A 24,775-nucleotide genomic window follows, 5' to 3' on the forward strand; every position below is an offset into this window, starting at 1 on the left:
TTCTCTCCAGTCCACTCACTGTCTGTGTGTCTGAAGAGGTAGCTATGGTGATGAAGTGGTTGTTATGGTGATTGATTGTGTGGTTGTCATGGTTTCAGGTTCTGTCTGATGGTAAAGAAGGGTTACAGAGATCCTCCCTATCACAACTGGACACATGCCTTCTCGGTCTCTCACTTCTGTTATCTCCTCTACAAGAACCTGGGCCTGGCCAACTACCTGGAGTAAGTAGACATACTACACCATATAGCATATACCATAAATACTATACCATCTACCCTATACCCTAACCCTACATAATACACCATCTACCCTATACACTAACCCTACATACTATACCCTAACCCCTACATACTACACCATCTACCCTGTACACTAACCCTACATACTATACCATCTACTCTATACCCTAACCCTACATATTACACCATCTACCCTATACCCTAACCCTACATACTATACCATCTACCCTATACCCTAACCCTGCATACTATACCATCTCCCAAATCACTAACCCTACATACTATACCATCTACCCTATACCCGAACCCTACATAATACACCATCTACCCTATACACTAACCCTACATACTACACCATCTACCCTATACCCTACATACTATACCCTAACCCTACATACTATACCATCTACCCTATACCCTAACCCTACATATTACACCATCTACCCTATACCCTAACCCTACATACTATACCATCTACCCTATACCCTAACCCTGCATACTATACCATCTCCCAATACACTAACCCTACATACTACACCATCTACCCTGTACCTTACATACTATACCCTTACCCTACATACTACACCATCTACCCTTTACCCTAACCCTATATACTATACCATCTACTAAATACCCTAACCCTACATACTACACCATCTACCCTATACCCTAACCCTACATACTATAGCATCTACCCTAACCCTACATACTACACCATCTACCCTATACCCTAACCCTACATACTATACCATCTACCCTATACCCTAACCCTACATACTACACCATCTACCCTTTACCTTAACCCTATATACTATACCATCTACTAAATACCCTAACCCTACATACTACACCATCTACCCTATACCCTAACCCTACATACTATAGCATCTACCCTAACCCTACATACTATACCATCTACCCTATACCCTAACCCTACATACTACACCCTATACCCTACATTCCTCACCCTATCTCCTCTACAGGAATCTGGGCCTGGCCAACTACCTGGAGCTAGTATAAACCCTGGCACCCTTTTTCCTATAATCTACATACTAAACCCCATAACCCTACAGTCTAACCTCATACCCCTCCCTCTCTGTCTGTAGGAATATAGAGATCTTTGCTCTCTTTGTCTCCTGTATGTGCCATGACCTGGACCACCGTGGGACTAACAACTCCTTTCAAGTGGCCTCAGTAAGACACCAGACACACACACACACACACACACACACACACACACACACACACACATACACACACACACACTCAAATGCACACGTACACACACACACACACACACGCACACATACACACACACACACTCAAATGCACACGTACACACACACACACACACACGCACACGCACGCACGCACGCACACACACACACACACACACACACACATACACACATACACACATACACACACACTCAAATGCACACGTACAGTGCATTCGGAAAGTATTCAGACCCCTTGACTTTTTTCACATTTACGTTATTAGACGTTTTAGCAAATGTATTCAAAATAAAAAACAGAAATACCTTCTTTATATAGGTATTCAGACCCTTTTCTATGATACTCGAAATTGAGCTCAGGTGCATCCTGTTTCCATTGATCATCCTTGAGATGTTTCTACAACTTGATTGGAGTCCACCTTTGGTAAATTCAATTGATTGGACAATATTTGGAAAGGCAAACACCTGTCTATATAAAGGTCCCACAGTTGACAGTGCATGTCAGAGCAAAAACCAAGCCATGAGGTCAAAGGGACAGGATTGTGTCGAGGCACAGATCTGGGGAAGGGTACCAAAAAATGTCTGTAGCATTGAAGGTCCCCAAGAACACGTTGGCCTCCATCATTCTTAAATGAAAGAAATTTGGAACCACCAAGACTCTTCCTAGAGCTGGCCGCCCAGCCAAACTGAGTAATCGGGGGAGAAGGGCCTTGGTCAGGGATGTGACCAAGAACCCAATGGTCACTCTGACAGAGCTCCAGAGAACCTTTGTGGAGATGGGAGAACCTTCCAGAAGGACAACAATCTCTGCAGCACTCCACCAATCTTGCCTTTATGGTAGACTGGCCAGACAGAAGCCACTCCTCAGTAAAAGGCACATGACAGCCTGCTTGGAGTTTGCCAAAAGGCACCTAAAGGACTCTCAGACCATGAGAAACAAGATTCTCTGGTCTCATGATTCCAAGATTGAATACCAAGCGTCATGTCTGGAGGAAACCTGGTACCATCCCTATGGTGAAGCATGTTGGTGGCAGCATCATGATGTGGGGATGATTTTCAGCGGCAGGGACTGGGAGACTAGTCAGGATAGAGGAAAAGATGAATGGCACAAAGTAGAGAGAGAGATCGTTGGTGAAAACCTGTTCCAGAGCGCTCAGGTCCTCACACTGTGGCGAAGGTTCACCTTCCAACAGGACAACGACCCTAAGCACACAGCCAAGACAATGCAGGAGTGGCTTCGGGACAAGTCTCTGAATGTCCTTGGGTGGCCTAGCCAGAATTCAGACTTGAACCCGATCAAACATCTCTGGAGAGACCTGAAAATAGCTGTGCAGTGACACTACACATCCAACCTGACAGAGCTTGAGAGGATCTACAGAGAAGAATGGGACAAACACATGAAAATACAGGTGTGCCAAGCTTGTAGCGTCATACCCAAGAAGACTCGATGCTATGATCGCTGGCAAAGGTGTTTCAACAAAGTACTGGGTAAACGGTCTGAATGCTTACAGTACTAGTCAAAAGTTTGGACACACCTACTCATTCAAGGGTTTTTCTTTATTTTTACTCTTTTCTACATTGTAGAATTATAGTGAAGACATCAAAACTATGAAGTAACACATATGGAATCATGTAGTAACCAACAAAGTGTTAAAAAAATATATATATATATTTGAGATTCTTCAAAGTAGACACCCTTTGCCTTGATGACAGCTTTGCACACTCTTGGCATTCTCTCAACCAGCTTCATGAGGTAGTCACCTTTTTAATCCATTTTTAATAAATTTGCAAAAATGTCAAAAAAACTGTTTTTGCTTTGTCATTATGGGGTATTATGTGTAGATTGATGGGGGGGGGGGGGGGGGCGATTTAATCCATTTGATAAAAAGTCTGTAACGTATCAAATGTGTAAAAAGTGAAAGGGTCTGAATACTTTCTGAATTCACTGTACATGTAGCCTGGAAAACAGCCCTCACACACACTACCTCGCTCAACACACATACAGGTATAGCACCGGTAACACCTGTCGAACACACAGTAGGAAAAGTCAAGGAAAGACTGTGGTTAGACAAGGGTAGTACACTTCAGTAATTACAGCAGCATAGAGAGAAGGTCTATCTATGGAACAACATGTTCTGTCTTCCTCCTCTACAGCAATCTGTCCTGGCTGCCCTCTACAGCTCAGAGGGCTCTGTGATGGAGGTAAAAACACACACATTTATCTCTGGGACTATAGTGACACCTAGTGGCCATCCTTTAACCTCCTATCCCATAATAACCTGTGTTTGTTTCCACAGCGACACCACTTTGCCCAAGCCATAGCCATTCTGAACACCCACGGCTGCAACATCTTCGACAAGTTCTCCAGAAAGGTCAGTTTCTCTCCAGCCTGGGATCCCGCACTGCTGTTGTGTTGTGTTAACAGGACACCCAGGACTGTTATAGGTTGTGTGTGTGTGTGTGTGTGTGTTGTGTTAACAGGACACCCAGGACTGTAATAGGGTGTGTGTGTGTGCGTGTGTGTGTGTGTGCGTGTGTGTGTGTGTGCGTGTGTGTGCGTGTGTGTGTGTGTGTGTGTGTGTGTGTGTTGTGTTAACAGGGCACCCAGGACTGTTATAAGTTGTGTTTCTGTGTGTGTGTGTTAACAGCACTGTAACATAACTCATTTATATGGTAATTATGGGGGTGTTATCACCAGTAAAATACTCTGAAACATTTTACTGTAGCATACTGTAAATGATGGTGCATTGTGGGAAAATGTTGTGGGTGGGAAAATAATTGCTATATTTCGAATGGTTCTGTAATTCCACCCCACAGAATACACTACCGTATCTTTGGAGAGCCAAAAACCTTTTGACCACTAGTGGGCGCATGACATTGTTGTTTCTGGCTCATTAACATATTTTGTTGCGTGCCTTGTAAGAGGACTTAATATTTATTTCATGGTCAGAATGCTGTACCAATTTAACTTTTATGTGGTTGTAGTGTCCCATCAATTTAAATATATCGGAGACATTGGAGTGGCAGCTTGTCGTAAACCTTAAATGGTTGAGCATTTTGTTATGTCATTTTGCCTGGTAGTCACTGCCAGTTTGGAATCCTTTGTTAAGGCCTCTAGAAGTGCAAGTGATTTAAAACACCAGATATTCAATAATGTATTGTAATGTGGAAACACGTTACCTAGTAGTAGCAAGTCTGCTTGCACCAATCCCTTGTAATTACAGAAAAATGCTGTGAAATACAAACCTTTCCCCTCAATGAATTTCCTTAATCTATCCATTCATTCTGATTGTGGTGGCATTTACTTCATTACAGAGTACCTTCTTTTCATACCATATTTACAGTGGGGCAAAAAAGTATTTAGTCAGCCACCAATTGTGCAAGTTCTCCCACTTAAAAAGTTGAGAGGCCTGTCATTTTCATCATTGGTACACTTCAACTATGACAGACAAAATTAGGGGAAAAAAATCTAGAATATCACATTGTAGGATTTTTTATGAATTTATTTGCAAATTATGGTGGAAAATAAATATTTGGTCACCTACAAACAAGCAAGATTTCTGGCTCTCACAGACCTGTAACTTCTTCTTTAAGACGCTCCTCTGTCCTCCACTCATTACCTGTATTAATGGCACCTGTTTGAACTTGTTATCAGTATAAAAGACACCTGTCCACAACCTCAAACAGTCACGCTCCAAACTACACTATGGCCAAGACCAAAGAGCTGTCAAAGGACACCAGAAACAAAATTGTAGACCTGCACCAGGCTGGGAAGACTGAATCTGCAATAGGTAAGCAGCTTGGTTTGAAGAAATCAACTGTGGGAGCAATTATTAGGAAATGGAATACATACAAGACCACTGATAATCTCCCTCGATCTGGGGCTCCACGCAAGATCTCACCCCGTGGGGTCAAAATGATCACAAGAACGGTGAGCAAAAATCACAGAACCACACGGGGGGACCTAATGTCATATGGTCAAATGAAACCAAAATATACTTTTTTGGTAAAAACTCAACTCGTCGTGTTTGGAGGACAAAGAATGCTGAGTTGCATCCAAAGAACACCATACCTACTGTGAAGCATGGGGATGGAAACATCATGCTTTGGGGCTGTTTTTCTGCAAAGGGACCAGGACGACTGATGCGTGTAAAGGAAAGAATGAATGGGGCCATGTATCATGAGATTTTGAGTGAAAACCTCCTTCCATCAGCAAGGGCATTGAAGATGAAACGTGGCTGGGTCTTTCAGCATGACAATTTTTTTATATTTTATTTTACCTTTATTTAAATAGGCAAGTCAGTTAAGAACAAATTCTTATTTTCAATGACGGCCTAGGAACAGTGGGTTAACTGCCTGTTCAGGGGCAGAACGACAGATTTGTACCTTGTCAGCTCGGGGATTTGAACTTGCAACCTTTCGGTTACTAGTCCAATGCTCTAACCACTAGGGCAATGATCCAAAACATACCGCCCGGGCAACGAAGGAGTGGCTTCGTAAGAAGCATTTCAAGGTCCTGGAGTGGCCTAGCCAGTCTCCAGATCTCAACCCCATAGAAAATCTTTGGTGGGAGTTGAAAGTCCGTGTTGTCCAGCAAAAACATCACTGCTCTAGAGGAGATCTGCATGGAGGAATGGGCCAAAATACCAGCAACAGTGTGTGAAAACCTTGTGAAGACAGAAAACGTTTGACCTCTGTCATTGCCAACAAAGGGTTGTTGGGGAATAATCAGAATTAGTTGGTAACATAGGTAAGATGTTTTATATTCATCATATGTTTGTAAGTTACTTCTCATCAGAATGTTTATACTGTGGCCGGGGTTGCAGTTATCTGTTTTATGTCAAGACTAAGTTACTTGGGCCGGGGAGAGGTCAAGCGTGTATCTCTTGGCTCCACAATGTCTGTGTGCCAGTCAATGTGTCTCTGTGATCTTGTCAAGATAGGATGGATTTGATATATGCCTGTTGATATGGAGGATTTGTTTAGGTTCTGAGTTTGAGAAAATAACATAGTTTAGGAGACAAAGCTGAACGATAAATTATGCCGATGCTGTCTGGCTATGTGTGTCTTTGCTATAACGGATCTCAGTTGCAATGTGTAAGGGACTCTCAGAGAATTAATTTATAGACACTGAATTGATCTGAGGGTCACAGGGTTGTGATGGAGCTCATATAATCAAAGATGGACTTTGTGATAACTAACTCTGACTTGTGTGTGGTTTACTCTCATGATTTGGTAAATACAGGAAATTTCCACGACAGGGTATAAAACAAAGTATTGAGAAACTTTTGTTATTGACGAAATACTTGTTTTCCACCATAATTTGCAAATAAATTCATTAAAAATCCTAAAATGTGATTTTCTGGATTTTTTTTCTCATTTTGTCTGTCATAGTTGAAGTGTACCTATGATGAAAATTGGCTGACTAAATACTTTTTTGCCCCAGTGTATATTACAGTATTTTACTTGCCGTCGAGCTGCCTGTCAGATACGGTCAAATTCACAGTAACCGCTTCACAGTGAGGAAACCCAGGACTATTATAGGCTGTGTGTGTGTGTGGTTGTCAGGACTACCAGAGGATGTTGGACTTGATGAGGGATATTATCCTGGCCACTGACCTGGCTCACCACCTCCGCATCTTCCCCGACCTGCAAAGGATGGCTGACGGTAAGGCTGTGTGTGCGTGCGTGCGTTGTACTTTTTTTGCACCTAAACCGAGGGAAACAATTGTCAGCCTTAGGCAATAGAAGGTTTGAGTCTACCTAGGCTGACAATCTCGCCCCACGGGAGGTGTATGTGTGTGAGTATGATAGTCTTCCATTTTCTTTCCCTTTCTGTGTGAATGTCTGTGTCTGTGTGGGAATGTCTGTGTGTGTGCGTGTCCTAGCTGGCTACAATCCCAGGAATCAGACCCACCGTTCTCTGCTGCTGTGCCTGCTGATGACCTCATGCGACCTGTCGGACCAGACCAAGGGCTGGAAGACCACCCGCAAGATTGCTGTGAGGAACCCTAACGTCTACTCCTAACCCAAACCTCAACCACAACCCTAACCCTCAACCCTAACCCTCAACCACAACCCTAACCCTCAACCACAACCCTAACGTCTACTCCTAACCCAAACCTCAACCACAACCCTAACGTCTACTCCTAACCCAAACCTCAACCACAACCCTAACGTCTACTCCTAACCCAAACCTCAACCACAACCCTAACGTCTACTCCTAACCCAAACCTCAACCACAACCCTAACCCTCAACCACAACCCTAACCCTTAACCACAACCCTAACGTCTACTCCTAACCCTAACCTCAACCTCAACCACAACCATTACCCTCAACCACAACCCTAACGTCTACTCCTAACCCAAACCTCAACCACAACCCTAACGTCTACTCCTAACCCAAACCTCAACCACAACCCTAACCTCAACCACAACCCTAACGTCTACTCCTAACCCAAACCTCAATCACAACCCTTACCCTCAACCACAACCCTAACCCTCAACCACAACCCTAACGTCTACTCCTAACCCAAACCTCAACCACAACCCTAACCTCAACCACAACCCTAACGTCTACTCCTAACCCAAACCTCAACCACAACCCTAACGTCTACTCCTAACCCAAACCTCAACCACAACCCTAACCCTCAACCACAACCCTAACCCTCAACCACAACCCTAACGACTACTCCTAACCCTAACCTCAACCACAACCCTTACCCTCAACCACAACCCTAACCTCAACCACAACCCTAACATCTACTCCTAACCCAAACCTCAACCACAACCCTAACGTCTACTCCTAACCCTAACCCTCAACCACAACCCTAACGTCTACTCCTAACCCAAACCTCAACCACAACCCTAACGTCTACTCCTAACCCAAACCTCAACCACAACCCTAACCCTCAACCACAACCCTAACCCTTAACCACAACCCTAACGTCTACTCCTAACCCTAACCTCAACCACAACCATTACCCTCAACCACAACCCTAACGTCTACTCCTAACCCAAACCTCAACCACAACACTAACGTCTACTCCTAATCCAAACCTCAACCACAACCCTAACGTCTACTCCTAACCCAAACCTCAACCACAACCCTAACCCACAACCCTAACCCTCAACCACAACCCTAACCCTCAACCACAACCCTAACGTCTACTCCTAACCCAAACCTCAACCACAACCCTAACGTCTACTCCTAACCCAAACCTCAACCACAACCCTAACCTCAACCACAAACCCTAACGTCTACTCCTAACCCAAACCACAACCCTAACCCTCAACCACAACCCTAACGTCTACTCCTAACCCAAACCTCAACCACAACCCTAACGTCTACTCCTAACCCAAACCTCAACCACAACCCTAACCTCAACCACAACCCTAACGTCTACTCCTAACCCAAACCTCAATCACAACCCTTACCCTCAACCACAACCCTAACCCTCAACCACAACCCTAACGTCTACTCCTAACCCAAACCTCAACCACAACCCTAACGTCTACTCCTAACCCAAACCTCAACCACAACCCTAACCTCAACCACAACCCTAACGGTCTACTCCTAACCCAAACCTCAACCACAACCCTAACGTCTACTCCTAACCCAAACCTCAACCACAACCCTAACCCTCAACCACAACCCTAACCCTCAACCACAACCCTAACGTCTACTCCTAACCCTAACCTCAACCACAACCCTTACCCTCAACCTCAACCACAACCCTAACATCTACTCCTAACCCAAACCTCAACCACAACCCTAACGTCTACTCCTAACCCTAACCCTCAACCACAACCCTAACGTCTACTCCTAACCCAAACCTCAACCACAACCCTAACGTCTACTCCTAACCCAAACCACAACCTTACCCTCAACCACAACCCTAACCTCAACCACAACCCTAACGTCTACACCTAACCCTAACCTCAACCACAACCCTAACGTCTACTCCTAACCCTAACCTCAACCACAACCCTAACGTCTACTCCTAACCCAAACCTCAACCACAACCCTAACCTCAACCACAACCCTAACCCTCAACCACAACCCTTACCCTCAACCACAACCCTTACCCTCAACCACAACCCTAACGTCTACTCCTAACCCTAACCTCAACCACAACCATTACCCTCAACCACAACCCTAACGTCTACTCCTAACCCAAACCTCAACCACAACCCTAACCCTCAACCACAACCCTAACCCTCAACCACAACCCTAACGTCTACTCCTAACCCAAACCTCAACCACAACCCTAACGTCTACTCCTAACCCAAACCTCAACCACAACCCTAACCCTCAACCACAACCCTAACCCTCAACCACAACCGAACGTCTACTCCTAACCCAAACCTCAACCACAACCCTAACCCTCAACCACAACCCTAACCCTCAACCACAACCCTAACGTCTACTCCTAACCCTAACCTCAACCACAACCCTTACCCTCAACCTCAAACACAACCCTAACCTCAACCACAACCCTAACATCTACTCCTAACCCAAACCTCAACCACAACCCTAACGTCTACTCCTAACCCTCAACCACAACCCTAACGTCTACTCCTAACCCAAACCTCAACCACAACCCTAACGTCTACTCCTAACCCAAACCTCAACCACAACCCTAACGTCTACTCCTAACCCAAACCTCAACCACAACCCTAACGTCTACTCCTAACCCAAACCTCAATCACAACCCTTACCCTCAACCACAACCCTAACCCTCAACCACAACCCTAACGTCTACTCCTAACCCAAACCTCAACCACAACCCTAATGTCTACTCCTAACCCAACCTCAACCACAACCCTAACCTCAACCACAACCCTAACGTCTATTCCTAACCCAAACCTCAACCACAACCCTAACGTCTACTCATAACCCAAACCTCAACCACAACCCTAACCCTCAACCACAACCCTAACGTCTACGCCTAACCCTAACCTCAACCACAACCCTTACCCTCAACCTCAACCACAACCCTAACCTCAACCACAACCCTAACATCTACTCCTAACCCAAACCTCAACCACAACCCTAACGTCTACTCCTAACCCTAACCCTCAACCACAACCCTAACGTCTACTCCTAACCCAAACCTCAACCACAACCCTAACGTCTACTCCTAACCCAAACCTCAACCACAACCCTTACCCTCAACCACAACCCTAACCTCAACCACAACCCTAACGTCTACTCCTAACCCAAACCTCAACCACAACCCTAACGTCTACTCCTAACCCTAACCCTCAACCACAACCCTAACGTCTACTCCTAACCCTAACCTCAACCACAACCCTAACGTCTACTCCTAACCCTAACCTCAACCACAACCCTAACGTCTACTCCTAACCCAAACCTCAACCACAACCCTAACCTCAACCCTAACCCTCAACCACAACCCTTACCCTCAACCACAACCCTTACCCTCAACCACAACCCTAACGTCTACTCCTAACCCTAACCTCAACCACAACCATTACCCTCAACCACAACCCTACGTCTACTCCTAACCCAAACCTCAACCACAACCCTAACCCTCAACCACAACCCTAACCCTCAACCACAACCCTAACGTCTACTCCTAACCCAAACCTCAACCACAACCCTAACGTCTACTCCTAACCCAAACCTCAACCACAACCCTAACGTCTACTCCTAACCCTAACCCTCAACCACAACCCTAACGTCTACTCCTAACCCTAACCTCAACCACAACCCTAACGTCTACTCCTAACCCTAACCTCAACCACAACCCTAACGTCTACTCCTAACCCAAACCTCAACCACAACCCTAACCTCAACCCTAACCCTCAACCACAACCCTTACCCTCAACCACAACCCTTACCCTCAACCACAACCCTAACGTCTACTCCTAACCCTAACCTCAACCACAACCATTACCCTCAACCACAACCCTACGTCTACTCCTAACCCAAACCTCAACCACAACCCTAACCCTCAACCACAACCCTAACCCTCAACCACAACCCTAACGTCTACTCCTAACCCAAACCTCAACCACAACCCTAACGTCTACTCCTAACCCAAACCTCAACCACAACCCTAACGTCTACTCCTAACCCAAACCTCAACCACAACCCTAACGTCTATTCCTAACCCAAACCTCAACCACAACCCTAACCCTCAACCACAACCCTAACCCTCAACCACAACCCTAACGTCTACTCCTAACCCTCAACCACAACCCTAACCCTCAACCACAACCCTAACCCTCAACCACAACCCTAACGTCTACTCCTAACCCTAACCTCAACCACAACCCTTACCCTCAACCTCAACCACAACCCTAACCTCAACCACAACCCTAACATCTACTCCTAACCCAAACCTCAACCACAATCCTAACGTCTACTCCTAACCCTAACCCTCAACCACAACCCTAACGTCTACTCCTAACCCAAACCTCAACCACAACCCTAACGTCTACTCCTAACCCTAACCTCAACCACAACCCTAACGTCTACTCCTAACCCAAACCTCAACCACAACCCTAACCTCAACCACAACCCTAACCCTCAACCACAACCCTTACCCTCAACCACAACCCTAACGTCTACTCCTAACCCAAACCTCAACCACAACCCTAACCCTCAACCACAATCCTAACCCTCAACCACAACCCTAACGTCTACTCCTAACCCTAACGTCTACTCCTAACCCAAACCTCAACCACAACCCTAACGTCTACTCCTAACCCAAACCTCAACCACAACCCTAACGTCTACTCCTAACCCAAACCTCAACCACAACCCTAACCCTCAACCACAACCCTAACCCTCAACCACAACCCTAACCCTCAACCACAACCCTAACGTCTACTCCTAACCCAAACCTCAACCACAACCCTAACGTCTACTCCTAACCCAAACCTCAACCACAACCCTAACGTCTACTCCTAACCCAAACCTCAACCACAACCCTAACCTCAACCACAACCCTAACGTCTACTCCTAACCCAAACCTCAACCACAACCCTTAACCTCAACCACAACCCTAACCTCAACCACAACCCTAACGTCTACTCCTAACCCAAACCTCAACCACAACCCTAACGTCTACTCCTAACCCTAACCCTCAACCACAACCCTAACGTCTACTCCTAACCCTAACCTCAACCACAACCCTAACGTCTACTCCTAACCCTAACCTCAACCACAACCCTAACGTCTACTCCTAACCCAAACCTCAACCACAACCCTAACCTCAACCACAACCCTAACCCTCAACCACAACCCTTACCCTCAACCACAACCCTAACGTCTACTCCTAACCCTAACCTCAACCACAACCATTACCCTCAACCACAACCCTAACGTCTACTCCTAACCCAAACCTCAACCACAACCCTAACCCTCAACCACAATCCTAACCCTCAACCACAACCCTAACGTCTACTCCTAACCCAAACCTCAACCACAACCCTAACGTCTACTCCTAACCCTAACGTCTACTCCTAACCCAAACCTCAACCACAACCCTAACGTCTACTCCTAACCCAAACCTCAACCACAACCCTAACGTCTACTCCTAACCCAAACCTCAACCACAACCCTAACCCTCAACCACAACCCTAACCCTCAACCACAACCCTAACCCTCAACCACAACCCTAACGTCTACTCCTAACCCAAACCTCAACCACAACCCTAACGTCTACTCCTAACCCAAACCTCAACCACAACCCTAACGTCTACTCCTAACCCAAACCTCAACCACAACCCTAACCTCAACCACAACCCTAACGTCTACTCCTAACCCAAACCTCAACCACAACCCTTAACCTCAACCACAACCCTAACCTCAACCACAACCCTAACGTCTACTCCTAACCCAAACCTCAACCACAACCCTAACGTCTACTCCTAACCCTAACCCTCAACCACAACCCTAACGTCTACTCCTAACCCTAACCTCAACCACAACCCTAACGTCTACTCCTAACCCTAACCTCAACCACAACCCTAACGTCTACTCCTAACCCAAACCTCAACCACAACCCTAACCTCAACCACAACCCTAACCCTCAACCACAACCCTTACCCTCAACCACAACCCTAACGTCTACTCCTAACCCTAACCTCAACCACAACCATTACCCTCAACCACAACCCTAACGTCTACTCCTAACCCAAACCTCAACCACAACCCTAACCCTCAACCACAATCCTAACCCTCAACCACAACCCTAACGTCTACTCCTAACCCAAACCTCAACCACAACCCTAACGTCTACTCCTAACCCAAACCTCAACCACAACCCTAACCCTCAACCACAACCCTAACCCTCAACCACAACCCTAACCCTCAACCACAACCCTAACGTCTACTCCTAACCCAAACCTCAACCACAACCCTAACGTCTACTCCTAACCCAAACCTCAACCACAACCCTAACGTCTACTCCTAACCCAAACCTCAACCACAACCCTAACCTCAACCACAACCCTAACGTCTACTCCTAACCCAAACCTCAACCACAACCCTAACGTCTACTCCTAACCTTAACCCTCAACCACAACCCTAACGTCTACTCCTAACCCTAACCTCAACCACAACCCTAACGTCTACTCCTAACCCTAACCTCAACCACAACCCTAACGTCTACTCCTAACCCAAACCTCAACCACAACCCTAACCTCAACCACAACCCTAACCCTCAACCACAACCCTTACCCTCAACCACAACCCTTACCCTCAACCACAACCCTAACGTCTACTCCTAACCCTAACCTCAACCACAACCATTACCCTCAACCACAACCCTAACGTCTACTCCTAACCCAAACCTCAACCACAACCCTAACCCTCAACCACAACCCTAACCCTCAACCACAACCCTAACGTCTACTCCTAACCCAAACCTCAACCACAACCCTAACGTCTACTCCTAACCCAAACCTCAACCACAACCCTAACGTCTACTCCTAACCCAAACCTCAACCACAACCCTAACGTCTACTCCTAACCCAAACCTCAACCACAACCCTAACCCTCAACCACAACCCTAACCCTCAACCACAACCCTAACCCTCAACCACAACCCTAACGTCTACTCCTAATCCAAACCTCAACCACAACCCTAACGTCTACTCCTAACCCAAACCTCAACCACAACCCTAACCCTCAACCACAACCCTAACCCTCAACCACAACCCTAACGTCTACTCCTAACCCTAACCTCAACCACAACCATTACCCTCAACCACAACCCTAACGTCTACTCCTAACCCAAACCTCAACCACAACCCTAACGTCTACTCCTAACCCAAACCTCAACCACAACCCTAACCCTCAACCACAACCCTAACGTCTACTCCTAACCCAAACCTCAACCACAACACTAACGTCTACTCCTAACCCAAACCTCAACCACAACCCTAACCTCAACCACAACCCTAATGTCTACTCCTAACCCTAACGTCTACTCCTAACCCAAACCTCAATCACAACCCTTACCCTCAACCACAACCCTAACCCTCAACCACAACCCTAACGTCTACTCCTAACCCAAACCTCAACCACAACCCTAACGTCTACTCCTAGCCCAAACCTCAACCACAACCCTAACCTCAACCACAACCCTAACGTCTACTCCTAACCCAAACCTCAACCACAACCCTAACGTCTACTCCTAACCCAAACCTCAACCACAACCCTAACCCTCAACCACAACCCTAACACTCAACCACAACCCTAACGTCTACTCCTAACCCTAACCTCAACCACAACCCTAACGTCTACTCCTAACCCTCAACCACAACCCTAACGTCTACTCCTAACCCAAACCTCAACCACAACCCTAACGTCTACTCCTAACCCTAACCCTCAACCACAACCCTAACGTCTACTCCTAACCCAAACCTCAACCACAACCCTAACGTCTACTCCTAACCCAAACCTCAACCACAACCCTTACCCTCAACCACAACCCTAACCTCAACCACAACCCTAACGTCTACTCCTAACCCAAACCTCAACCACAACCCTAACGTCTACTCCTAACCCTAACCCTCAACCACAACCCTAACGTCTACTCCTAACCCAAACCTCAACCACAACCCTAACCTCAACCACAACCCTAACCCTCAACCACAACCCTTACCCTCAACCACAACCCTTACCCTCAACCACAACCCTTACCCTCAACCACAACCCTTACCCTCAACCACAACCCTTACCCTATCTTCATGTCCATATGCAGGTTCAACCCTAACCCTCAACCACAACCCTAACCCTAGCTTCATGTCCATATGCAGGTTCAACCCTAACCCTCAACCACAACCCTAACCCTAGCTTCATGTCCATATGCAGGTTCAACCCTAACCCTCAACCACAACCCTAACCCTAGCTTCATGTCCATATGCAGGTTCAACCCTAACCTCAACCACAACCCTAACCCTCAACCACAACCCTTACCCTCAACCACAACCCTAACGTCTACTCCTAACCCAAACCTCAACCACAACCCTAACCCTCAACCACAATCCTAACCCTCAACCACAACCCTAACGTCTACTCCTAACCCTAACGTCTACTCCTAACCCAAACCTCAACCACAACCCTAACGTCTACTCCTAACCCAAACCTCAACCACAACCCTAACGTCTACTCCTAACCCAAACCTCAACCACAACCCTAACCCTCAACCACAACCCTAACCCTCAACCACAACCCTAACCCTCAACCACAACCCTAACGTCTACTCCTAACCCAAACCTCAACCACAACCCTAACGTCTACTCCTAACCCAAACCTCAACCACAACCCTAACGTCTACTCCTAACCCAAACCTCAACCACAACCCTAACCTCAACCACAACCCTAACGTCTACTCCTAACCCAAACCTCAACCACAACCCTTAACCTCAACCACAACCCTAACCTCAACCACAACCCTAACGTCTACTCCTAACCCAAACCTCAACCACAACCCTAACGTCTACTCCTAACCCTAACCCTCAACCACAACCCTAACGTCTACTCCTAACCCTAACCTCAACCACAACCCTAACGTCTACTCCTAACCCTAACCTCAACCACAACCCTAACGTCTACTCCTAACCCAAACCTCAACCACAACCCTAACCTCAACCACAACCCTAACCCTCAACCACAACCCTTACCCTCAACCACAACCCTAACGTCTACTCCTAACCCTAACCTCAACCACAACCATTACCCTCAACCACAACCCTAACGTCTACTCCTAACCCAAACCTCAACCACAACCCTAACCCTCAACCACAATCCTAACCCTCAACCACAACCCTAACGTCTACTCCTAACCCAAACCTCAACCACAACCCTAACGTCTACTCCTAACCCAAACCTCAACCACAACCCTAACCCTCAACCACAACCCTAACCCTCAACCACAACCCTAACCCTCAACCACAACCCTAACCCTCAACCACAACCCTAACGTCTACTCCTAACCCAAACCTCAACCACAACCCTAACGTCTACTCCTAACCCAAACCTCAACCACAACCCTAACGTCTACTCCTAACCCAAACCTCAACCACAACCCTAACCTCAACCACAACCCTAACGTCTACTCCTAACCCAAACCTCAACCACAACCCTAACGTCTACTCCTAACCTTAACCCTCAACCACAACCCTAACGTCTACTCCTAACCCTAACCTCAACCACAACCCTAACGTCTACTCCTAACCCTAACCTCAACCACAACCCTAACGTCTACTCCTAACCCAAACCTCAACCACAACCCTAACCTCAACCACAACCCTAACCCTCAACCACAACCCTTACCCTCAACCACAACCCTTACCCTCAACCACAACCCTAACGTCTACTCCTAACCCTAACCTCAACCACAACCATTACCCTCAACCACAACCCTAACGTCTACTCCTAACCCAAACCTCAACCACAACCCTAACCCTCAACCACAACCCTAACCCTCAACCACAACCCTAACGTCTACTCCTAACCCAAACCTCAACCACAACCCTAACGTCTACTCCTAACCCAAACCTCAACCACAACCCTAACGTCTACTCCTAACCCAAACCTCAACCACAACCCTAACGTCTACTCCTAACCCAAACCTCAACCACAACCCTAACCCTCAACCACAACCCTAACCCTCAACCACAACCCTAACCCTCAACCACAACCCTAACGTCTACTCCTAATCCAAACCTCAACCACAACCCTAACGTCTACTCCTAACCCAAACCTCAACCACAACCCTAACCCTCAACCACAACCCTAACCCTCAACCACAACCCTAACGTCTACTCCTAACCCTAACCTCAACCACAACCATTACCCTCAACCACAACCCTAACGTCTACTCCTAACCCAAACCTCAACCACAACCCTAACGTCTACTCCTAACCCAAACCTCAACCACAACCCTAACCCTCAACCACAACCCTAACGTCTACTCCTAACCCAAACCTCAACCACAACCCTAACGTCTACTCCTAACCCAAACCTCAACCACAACCCTAACCTCAACCACAACCCTAATGTCTACTCCTAACCCTAACGTCTACTCCTAACCCAAACCTCAATCACAACCCTTACCCTCAACCACAACCCTAACCCTCAACCACAACCCTAACGTCTACTCCTAACCCAAACCTCAACCACAACCCTAACGTCTACTCCTAGCCCAAACCTCAACCACAACCCTAACCTCAACCACAACCCTAACGTCTACTCCTAACCCAAACCTCAACCACAACCCTAACGTCTACTCCTAACCCAAACCTCAACCACAACCCTAACCCTCAACCACAACCCTAACACTCAACCACAACCCTAACGTCTACTCCTAACCCTAACCTCAACCACAACCCTAACGTCTACTCCTAACCCTCAACCACAACCCTAACGTCTACTCCTAACCCAAACCTCAACCACAACCCTAACGTCTACTCCTAACCCTAACCCTCAACCACAACCCTAACGTCTACTCCTAACCCAAACCTCAACCACAACCCTAACGTCTACTCCTAACCCAAACCTCAACCACAACCCTTACCCTCAACCACAACCCTAACCTCAACCACAACCCTAACGTCTACTCCTAACCCAAACCTCAACCACAACCCTAACGTCTACTCCTAACCCTAACCCTCAACCACAACCCTAACGTCTACTCCTAACCCAAACCTCAACCACAACCCTAACCTCAACCACAACCCTAACCCTCAACCACAACCCTTACCCTCAACCACAACCCTTACCCTCAACCACAACCCTTACCCTCAACCACAACCCTTACCCTCAACCACAACCCTTACCCTATCTTCATGTCCATATGCAGGTTCAACCCTAACCCTCAACCACAACCCTAACCCTAGCTTCATGTCCATATGCAGGTTCAACCCTAACCCTCAACCACAACCCTAACCCTAGCTTCATGTCCATATGCAGGTTCAACCCTAACCCTCAACCACAACCCTAACCCTAGCTTCATGTCCATATGCAGGTTCAACCCTAACCTCAACCACAACCCTAACCCTCAACCACAACCCTTACCCTAGCTTCATGTCCATATTCAGGTTCAATCCTAACCTCAACCACAACCCTAACCTCAACCACAACCCTAACCCTCAACCACAACCCTTACCCTAGCTTCATGTCCATATGCAGGTTCAACCCTAACCCTCAACCACAACCCTTACCCTAGCTTCATGTCCATATGCAGGTTCAACCCTAACCCTCAACCACAACCCTAACCCTAGCTTCATGTCCATATGCAGGTTCAACCCTAACCTCAACCCCAACCCTAACCTCAACCACAACCCTAACCCTCAACCACAACCCTAACGTCTACTCCTAACCCAAACCTCAACCACAACCCTTACCCTCAACCACAACCCTAACGTCTACTCCTAACCCTAACCCTCAACCACAACCCTAACCCTAGCTTCATGTCCATATGCAGGTTCAACCCAAACCTCAACCACAACCCTAACCCTAACCAAAACCCAGACACTAACCCTATAGGTTCATGTTCATATCCTACCCCTAACTCTAGCCTCAACCCTAACCTAAATCCTCAACCCTAACCTCAACCCTAACCTAAATCCTCAACCCTAACCTAAATCCTCAATCCTAACCCCAGACCCTAGTTGACCTTTGACCCTAAACCTATTTTTCTCTCCTCTGTATTCAGGAGCTGATCTATAAAGAGTTCTTCTCCCAGGGGGATCTGGTATGTGTGCTGCACTTTATTCCTGCACCGTATTTGTGTGTGTGTGTGTTGGGGGGGTGAGTGTGTATCTGACGTGTTTAACTTGCTTGTGTGTGCAGGAGAAGGCGATGGGGAATCGTCCCAGTGAGATGATGGACAGAGAGAAGGCCTACATCCCAGAGCTACAGATCAGCTTCATGGAACACATCGCCATGCCCATCTACAAGTAAGAACCAATCACAACACAGAGTTTATCACTACTGACCCAATCACAATACAGCGTTTATCACTACTGACCCAATCACAACACGGCCCACAGCACCACCTAATATTGTGTCCCACGCCCCTGTCCTCTCATAGGCTGCTGTCAGAGCTGTTACCAGGGGCAACCGAGCTGTATGAGCGTGTAGCGACCAATCGAGTACAGTGGACCAAAGTCTCCCACAAGTTCAGCGTCCGTGGGTTGCCTAGCAACAATAGCCTCGACTTCCTGGATGAAGAGTATGAATTGCTGCAATCCCAGGGTGCACTTGGGGATGACAGCCACTGCGATGACACCCATTGCCTCAACGGTTGCCTGGATGAGGGGGACGGGGGGAGGGGCCTGTAACCATACCGACCAATGGGAGTGGAGAAAGCAGTATCTCTAGGCTAATAGAAACCTAAGGAAACTATTCCCTTTTTACGTCCTCAAGCGGAGAAGGCGGGACTCTGAGACAGTTTGACATTTGACTGACAGCTGTCAATCTCTAAGGCTGAGCAAAACAGATGGAGTGAACCGCAGGAGGGACGATTCAGATGAGTCATTTCAAAGGAGTCGATTCAGAATAGTCGATTCAGACGATTCCTGTAGATGCTAAATGTGACTGAACTCCTGTGAGGAAAGCAGAGAGTCGTGTTGACTCTAGAAATGATCATTTTCATAACGAGGTCTCCGTCCATATTGTTCTGAGTTTCTGTTTCACACACAGGCTCACAGACACCTAATAGGTCAATACCTGTGTAATAACACATAGGTAAAGAGCTCCTTTCCTAGTTAACAGAAAGCTGTGTAGTACGGAGGACAGTTCTGGAATCTGTTGGTTTATGTTGTTTTAAGATCATCAGAATCCCTCCCATCAGCCCACACACACCCTGATGAGCTGCTATGTCACTCATATGACTGCTTATGTATACTGTATGTAGCCTACACCTTGTGTGTTACACCCTTTATCTCAGCCAGTATTGGATGTATTTTTCATGTCTTAGGCATCATGTAAGTCTCTAGTTTGCCAGATATTATATTTGTAATTATATATGGAGCCCATTGGTGGCCCTGCGATGCCCAGTGGTTATTAAGGGAAACTGTATCTGCCTTGTGTCTGCCTTGTGAGTGGAACTTCCCTCTTTTGGAAATGGGGACAGTTTGACAGTCAATGATCACTGGTCAGTGCCATTCTCATTAGCTAAAATCTTCTATCCCACACACATACACACAGACATACACACAGACACCACAACCACCATTACAACCTTCACAACAAGAGCCACTAAGAGCCATTCCTATTTTCTTCTTAGTGTTTCTCTCTGTGTCTCTATATAACCCCTATAACCCTCTATATAAGTGAAGCCCTTTAAATGATCCAGTGTCATCATGTGTGTGTGTGTGTGTGTGTGTGTGTGTGTGTGTGTGTGTGTGTGTGTGTGTGTGTGTGTGTGTGTGTGTGTGTGTGTGTGTGTGTGTGTGTGTGTGTGTGTGTGTGTGTGTTTTGTACGGATCTGCCTTATCGTGCATCTATGCTGCCTTTCTCAGAGCTTACCATGTTGGACCATAGATACAAACAGACACAGAGGCCAAACAGTATCTCCAGTGTGTTGATGTACAGACCTATAGATGACAGTGTGTTGATGAACAGACCTATAGATGACAGTGTGTTGATGAACAGACCTATAGATGACAGTGTGTTGATGAACAGACCTATAGATGACAGTGTGTTGATGAACAGACCTATAGATGACAGTGTGTAGATGAACAGACCTATAGATGACAGTGTGTAGATGAACAGACCTATAGATGACAGTGTGTTGATGAACAAACCTATAGATGACAGTGTGTTGATGAACAGACCTATAGATGACAGTGTGTAGATGAACAGACCTATAGATGACAGTGTGTAGATGAACAGACCTATAGATGACAGTGTGTTGATGAACAGACCTATAGATGACAGTGTGTTGATGAACAGACCTATAGATGACAGTGTGTAGATGAACAGACCTATAGATGACAGTGTGTTGATGAACAGACCTATAGATGACAGTGTGTTGATGAACAGACCTATAGATGACAGTGTGTTGATGAACAGACCTATAGATGACAGTGTGTTGATGAACAGACCTATAGATGACAGTGTGTAGGTTATCATTGTGTTGGTTAACAGTGTGTTGGTTATCAGTGAGTTCACTGTCTCAGGAGTTTAAAACACACTACCACTCAACTCCAATCAATCAATCACCTAAATGTTAAACTAATGTGTGAAACTGCTGCTCGGTGAAGCAACAGCTTAGCCTCACCACATGTCAGGGCTTACATACTGTATATGTGGAAGAATTAAGGCCATACATGTGAATATATTTCTTAAAAGGGGCGTACAGGTCAATATATTTGTTAGGTGAATGAACTGGGGATCTTGGTTAGGTGATTGGGGCGTGCAGGTCAATATATTTGTTAGATGAATGAACTGGGGATCTTGGTTAGGTGATTGGGGCGTACATGTCAATATATTTGTTCGATGAATGAACTGGGGATCTTGGTTAGGTGATTGGGGCGTACATGTCAATATATTTGTTAGGTGAATGAACTGGGGATCTTGGTTAGGTGATTGGGGCGTACATGTCAATATATTTGTTAGATGAATGAACTGGGGATCTTGGTTAGGTGATTGGGGCGTACAGGTCAATATATTTGTTAGATGAATGAACTGGGGATCTTGGTTAGGTGATTGGGGCGTACATGTCAATATATTTGTTAGATGAATGAACTGGGGATCTTGGTTAGGTGATTGGGGCGTACAGGTCAATATATTTGTTAGGTGAATGAACTGGGGATCTTGGTTAGGTGATTGGGGCGTGCAGGTCAATATATTTGTTAGATGAATGAACTGGGGATCTTGGTTAGGTGATTGGGGCGTACAGGTCAATATATTTGTTAGGTGAATGAACTGGGGATCTTGGTTAGGTGATTGGGACGTACAGGTCAATATATTTGTTCGATGAATGAACTGGGGATCTTGGTTAGGTGATTGGGGCGTACAGGTCAATATATTTGTTCGATGAATGAACTGGGGATCTTGGTTAGGTGATTGGGGCGTACAGGTCAATATATTTGTTCGATGAATGAACTGGGGATCTTGGTTAGGTGATTGGGGCGTACAGGTCAATATATTTGTTAGATGAATGAACTGGGGATCTTGGTTAGGTGATTGGGGCGTGCAGGTCAATATATTTGTTAGATGAATGAACTGGGGATCTTGGTTAAGTGATTGGGGCGTACAGGTCAATATATTTGTTAGATGAATGAACTGGGGATCTTGGTTAGGTGATTGGGGCGTACAGGTCAATATATTTGTTAGATGAATGAACTGGGGATCTTGGTTAGGTGATTGGGGCGTACAGGTCAATATATTTGTTAGATGAATGAACTGGGGATCTTGGTTAGGTGATTGGGGCGTACAGGTCAATATATTTGTTAGTTGAATGAACTGGGGATCTTGGTTAAGTGATTGGGGCGTACAGGTCAATATATTTGTTAGGTGAATGAACTGGGGATCTTGGTTAAGTGATTGGGGCGTACAGGTCAATATATTTGTTAGATGAATGAACTGGGGATCTTGGTTAGGTGATTGGGGCGTACAGGTCAATATATTTGTTAGGTGAATGAACTGGGGATCTTGGTTAGGTGATTGGGGCGTACATGTCAATATATTTGTTAGATGAATGAACTGGGGATCTTGGTTAGGTGATTGGGGCGTGCAGGTCAATATATTTGTTAGATGAATGAACTGGGGATCTTGGTTAGGTGATTGGGGCGTGCAGGTCAATATATTTGTTAGATGAATGAACTGGGGATCTTGGTTAGGTGATTGGGGCGTACAGGTCAATATATTTGTTAGGTGAATGAACTGGGGATCTTGGTTAAGTGATTGGGGCGTACAGGTCAATATATTTGTTAGATGAATGAACTGGGGATCTTGGTTAGGTGATTGGGGCGTACAGGTCAATATATTTGTTAGATGAATGAACTGGGGATCTTGGTTAGGTGATTGGGGCGTGCAGGTCAATATATTTGTTAGATGAATGAACTGGGGATCTTTGTTAGGTGATTGGGGCGTACAGGTCAATATATTTGTTAGATGAATGAACTGGGGATCTTGGTTAGGTGATTGGGGCGTACAGGTCAATATATTTGTTAGATGAATGAACTGGGGATCTTGGTTAGGTGATTGGGGCGTGCAGGTCAATATATTTGTTAGATGAATGAACTGGGGATCTTGGTTAAGTGATTGGGGCGTGCAGGTCAATATATTTGTTAGATGAATGAACTGGGGATCTTGGTTAAGTGATTGGGGCGTGCAGGTCAATATATTTGTTAGATGAATGAACTGGGGATCTTGGTTAAGTGATTGGGGCGTGCAGGTCAATATATTTGTTAGATGAATGGGGTATAGGTGAATATATGGATGGACTGCATATAGCTTAATATATTTTGTAGATGATTCTCCCTCAGGATGTCTGTGTGTATGACTTCACTGACTTTGACTTCATGTTATTGTACAGATTTGAACTGTTCTAATGGCATTCAGGTAGGCTAGCGATCTGAAGCCTCGCTCTAGTGCTGTATACCTGTGAACTCTGACCCCTGATGAACACAGATTAACTTCCTCTTTTCCCCTGTTGTTGTTGTTTTCCGCCCTTCCATTCCAGATCTGCCTTCTTCATATGTGTTTTGATGATGATGATGCAGAAACTCTGATGTAAATACAGTCTGATCTTAAATGATTACTTTAGACAGTTGTCTCTCTTAACTTTGTTTTACGTTAGTGTG

The 24,775-nt window shown here is 46.1% G+C and overlaps 1 protein-coding gene across 1 annotated transcript in view; it reads left to right on the plus strand.

The window, feature by feature from the left end:
* The window catches only part of LOC109883037 (cGMP-dependent 3',5'-cyclic phosphodiesterase-like), a 74,913-nt gene extending 50,379 nt beyond the window's left edge, over positions 1–24,534 (plus strand). The window contains exons 18-26 of the mRNA XM_031791445.1: positions 99–221; positions 1,346–1,433; positions 3,629–3,676; positions 3,772–3,846; positions 7,043–7,142; positions 7,363–7,475; positions 19,675–19,713; positions 19,812–19,918; positions 20,053–24,534. Of these exons, the coding sequence (XP_031647305.1) occupies positions 99–221; positions 1,346–1,433; positions 3,629–3,676; positions 3,772–3,846; positions 7,043–7,142; positions 7,363–7,475; positions 19,675–19,713; positions 19,812–19,918; positions 20,053–20,302 (943 nt within the window). The 3' untranslated portion in view covers positions 20,303–24,534. The remainder of the gene's footprint in view (positions 1–98; positions 222–1,345; positions 1,434–3,628; positions 3,677–3,771; positions 3,847–7,042; positions 7,143–7,362; positions 7,476–19,674; positions 19,714–19,811; positions 19,919–20,052) is intronic.
* Positions 24,535–24,775: the final 241 nt, after the last annotated feature.

The sequence above is a fragment of the Oncorhynchus kisutch genome, linkage group LG15, assembly GCF_002021735.2.
Source record: "Oncorhynchus kisutch isolate 150728-3 linkage group LG15, Okis_V2, whole genome shotgun sequence".
NCBI lineage: Eukaryota > Metazoa > Chordata > Actinopteri > Salmoniformes > Salmonidae > Oncorhynchus > Oncorhynchus kisutch.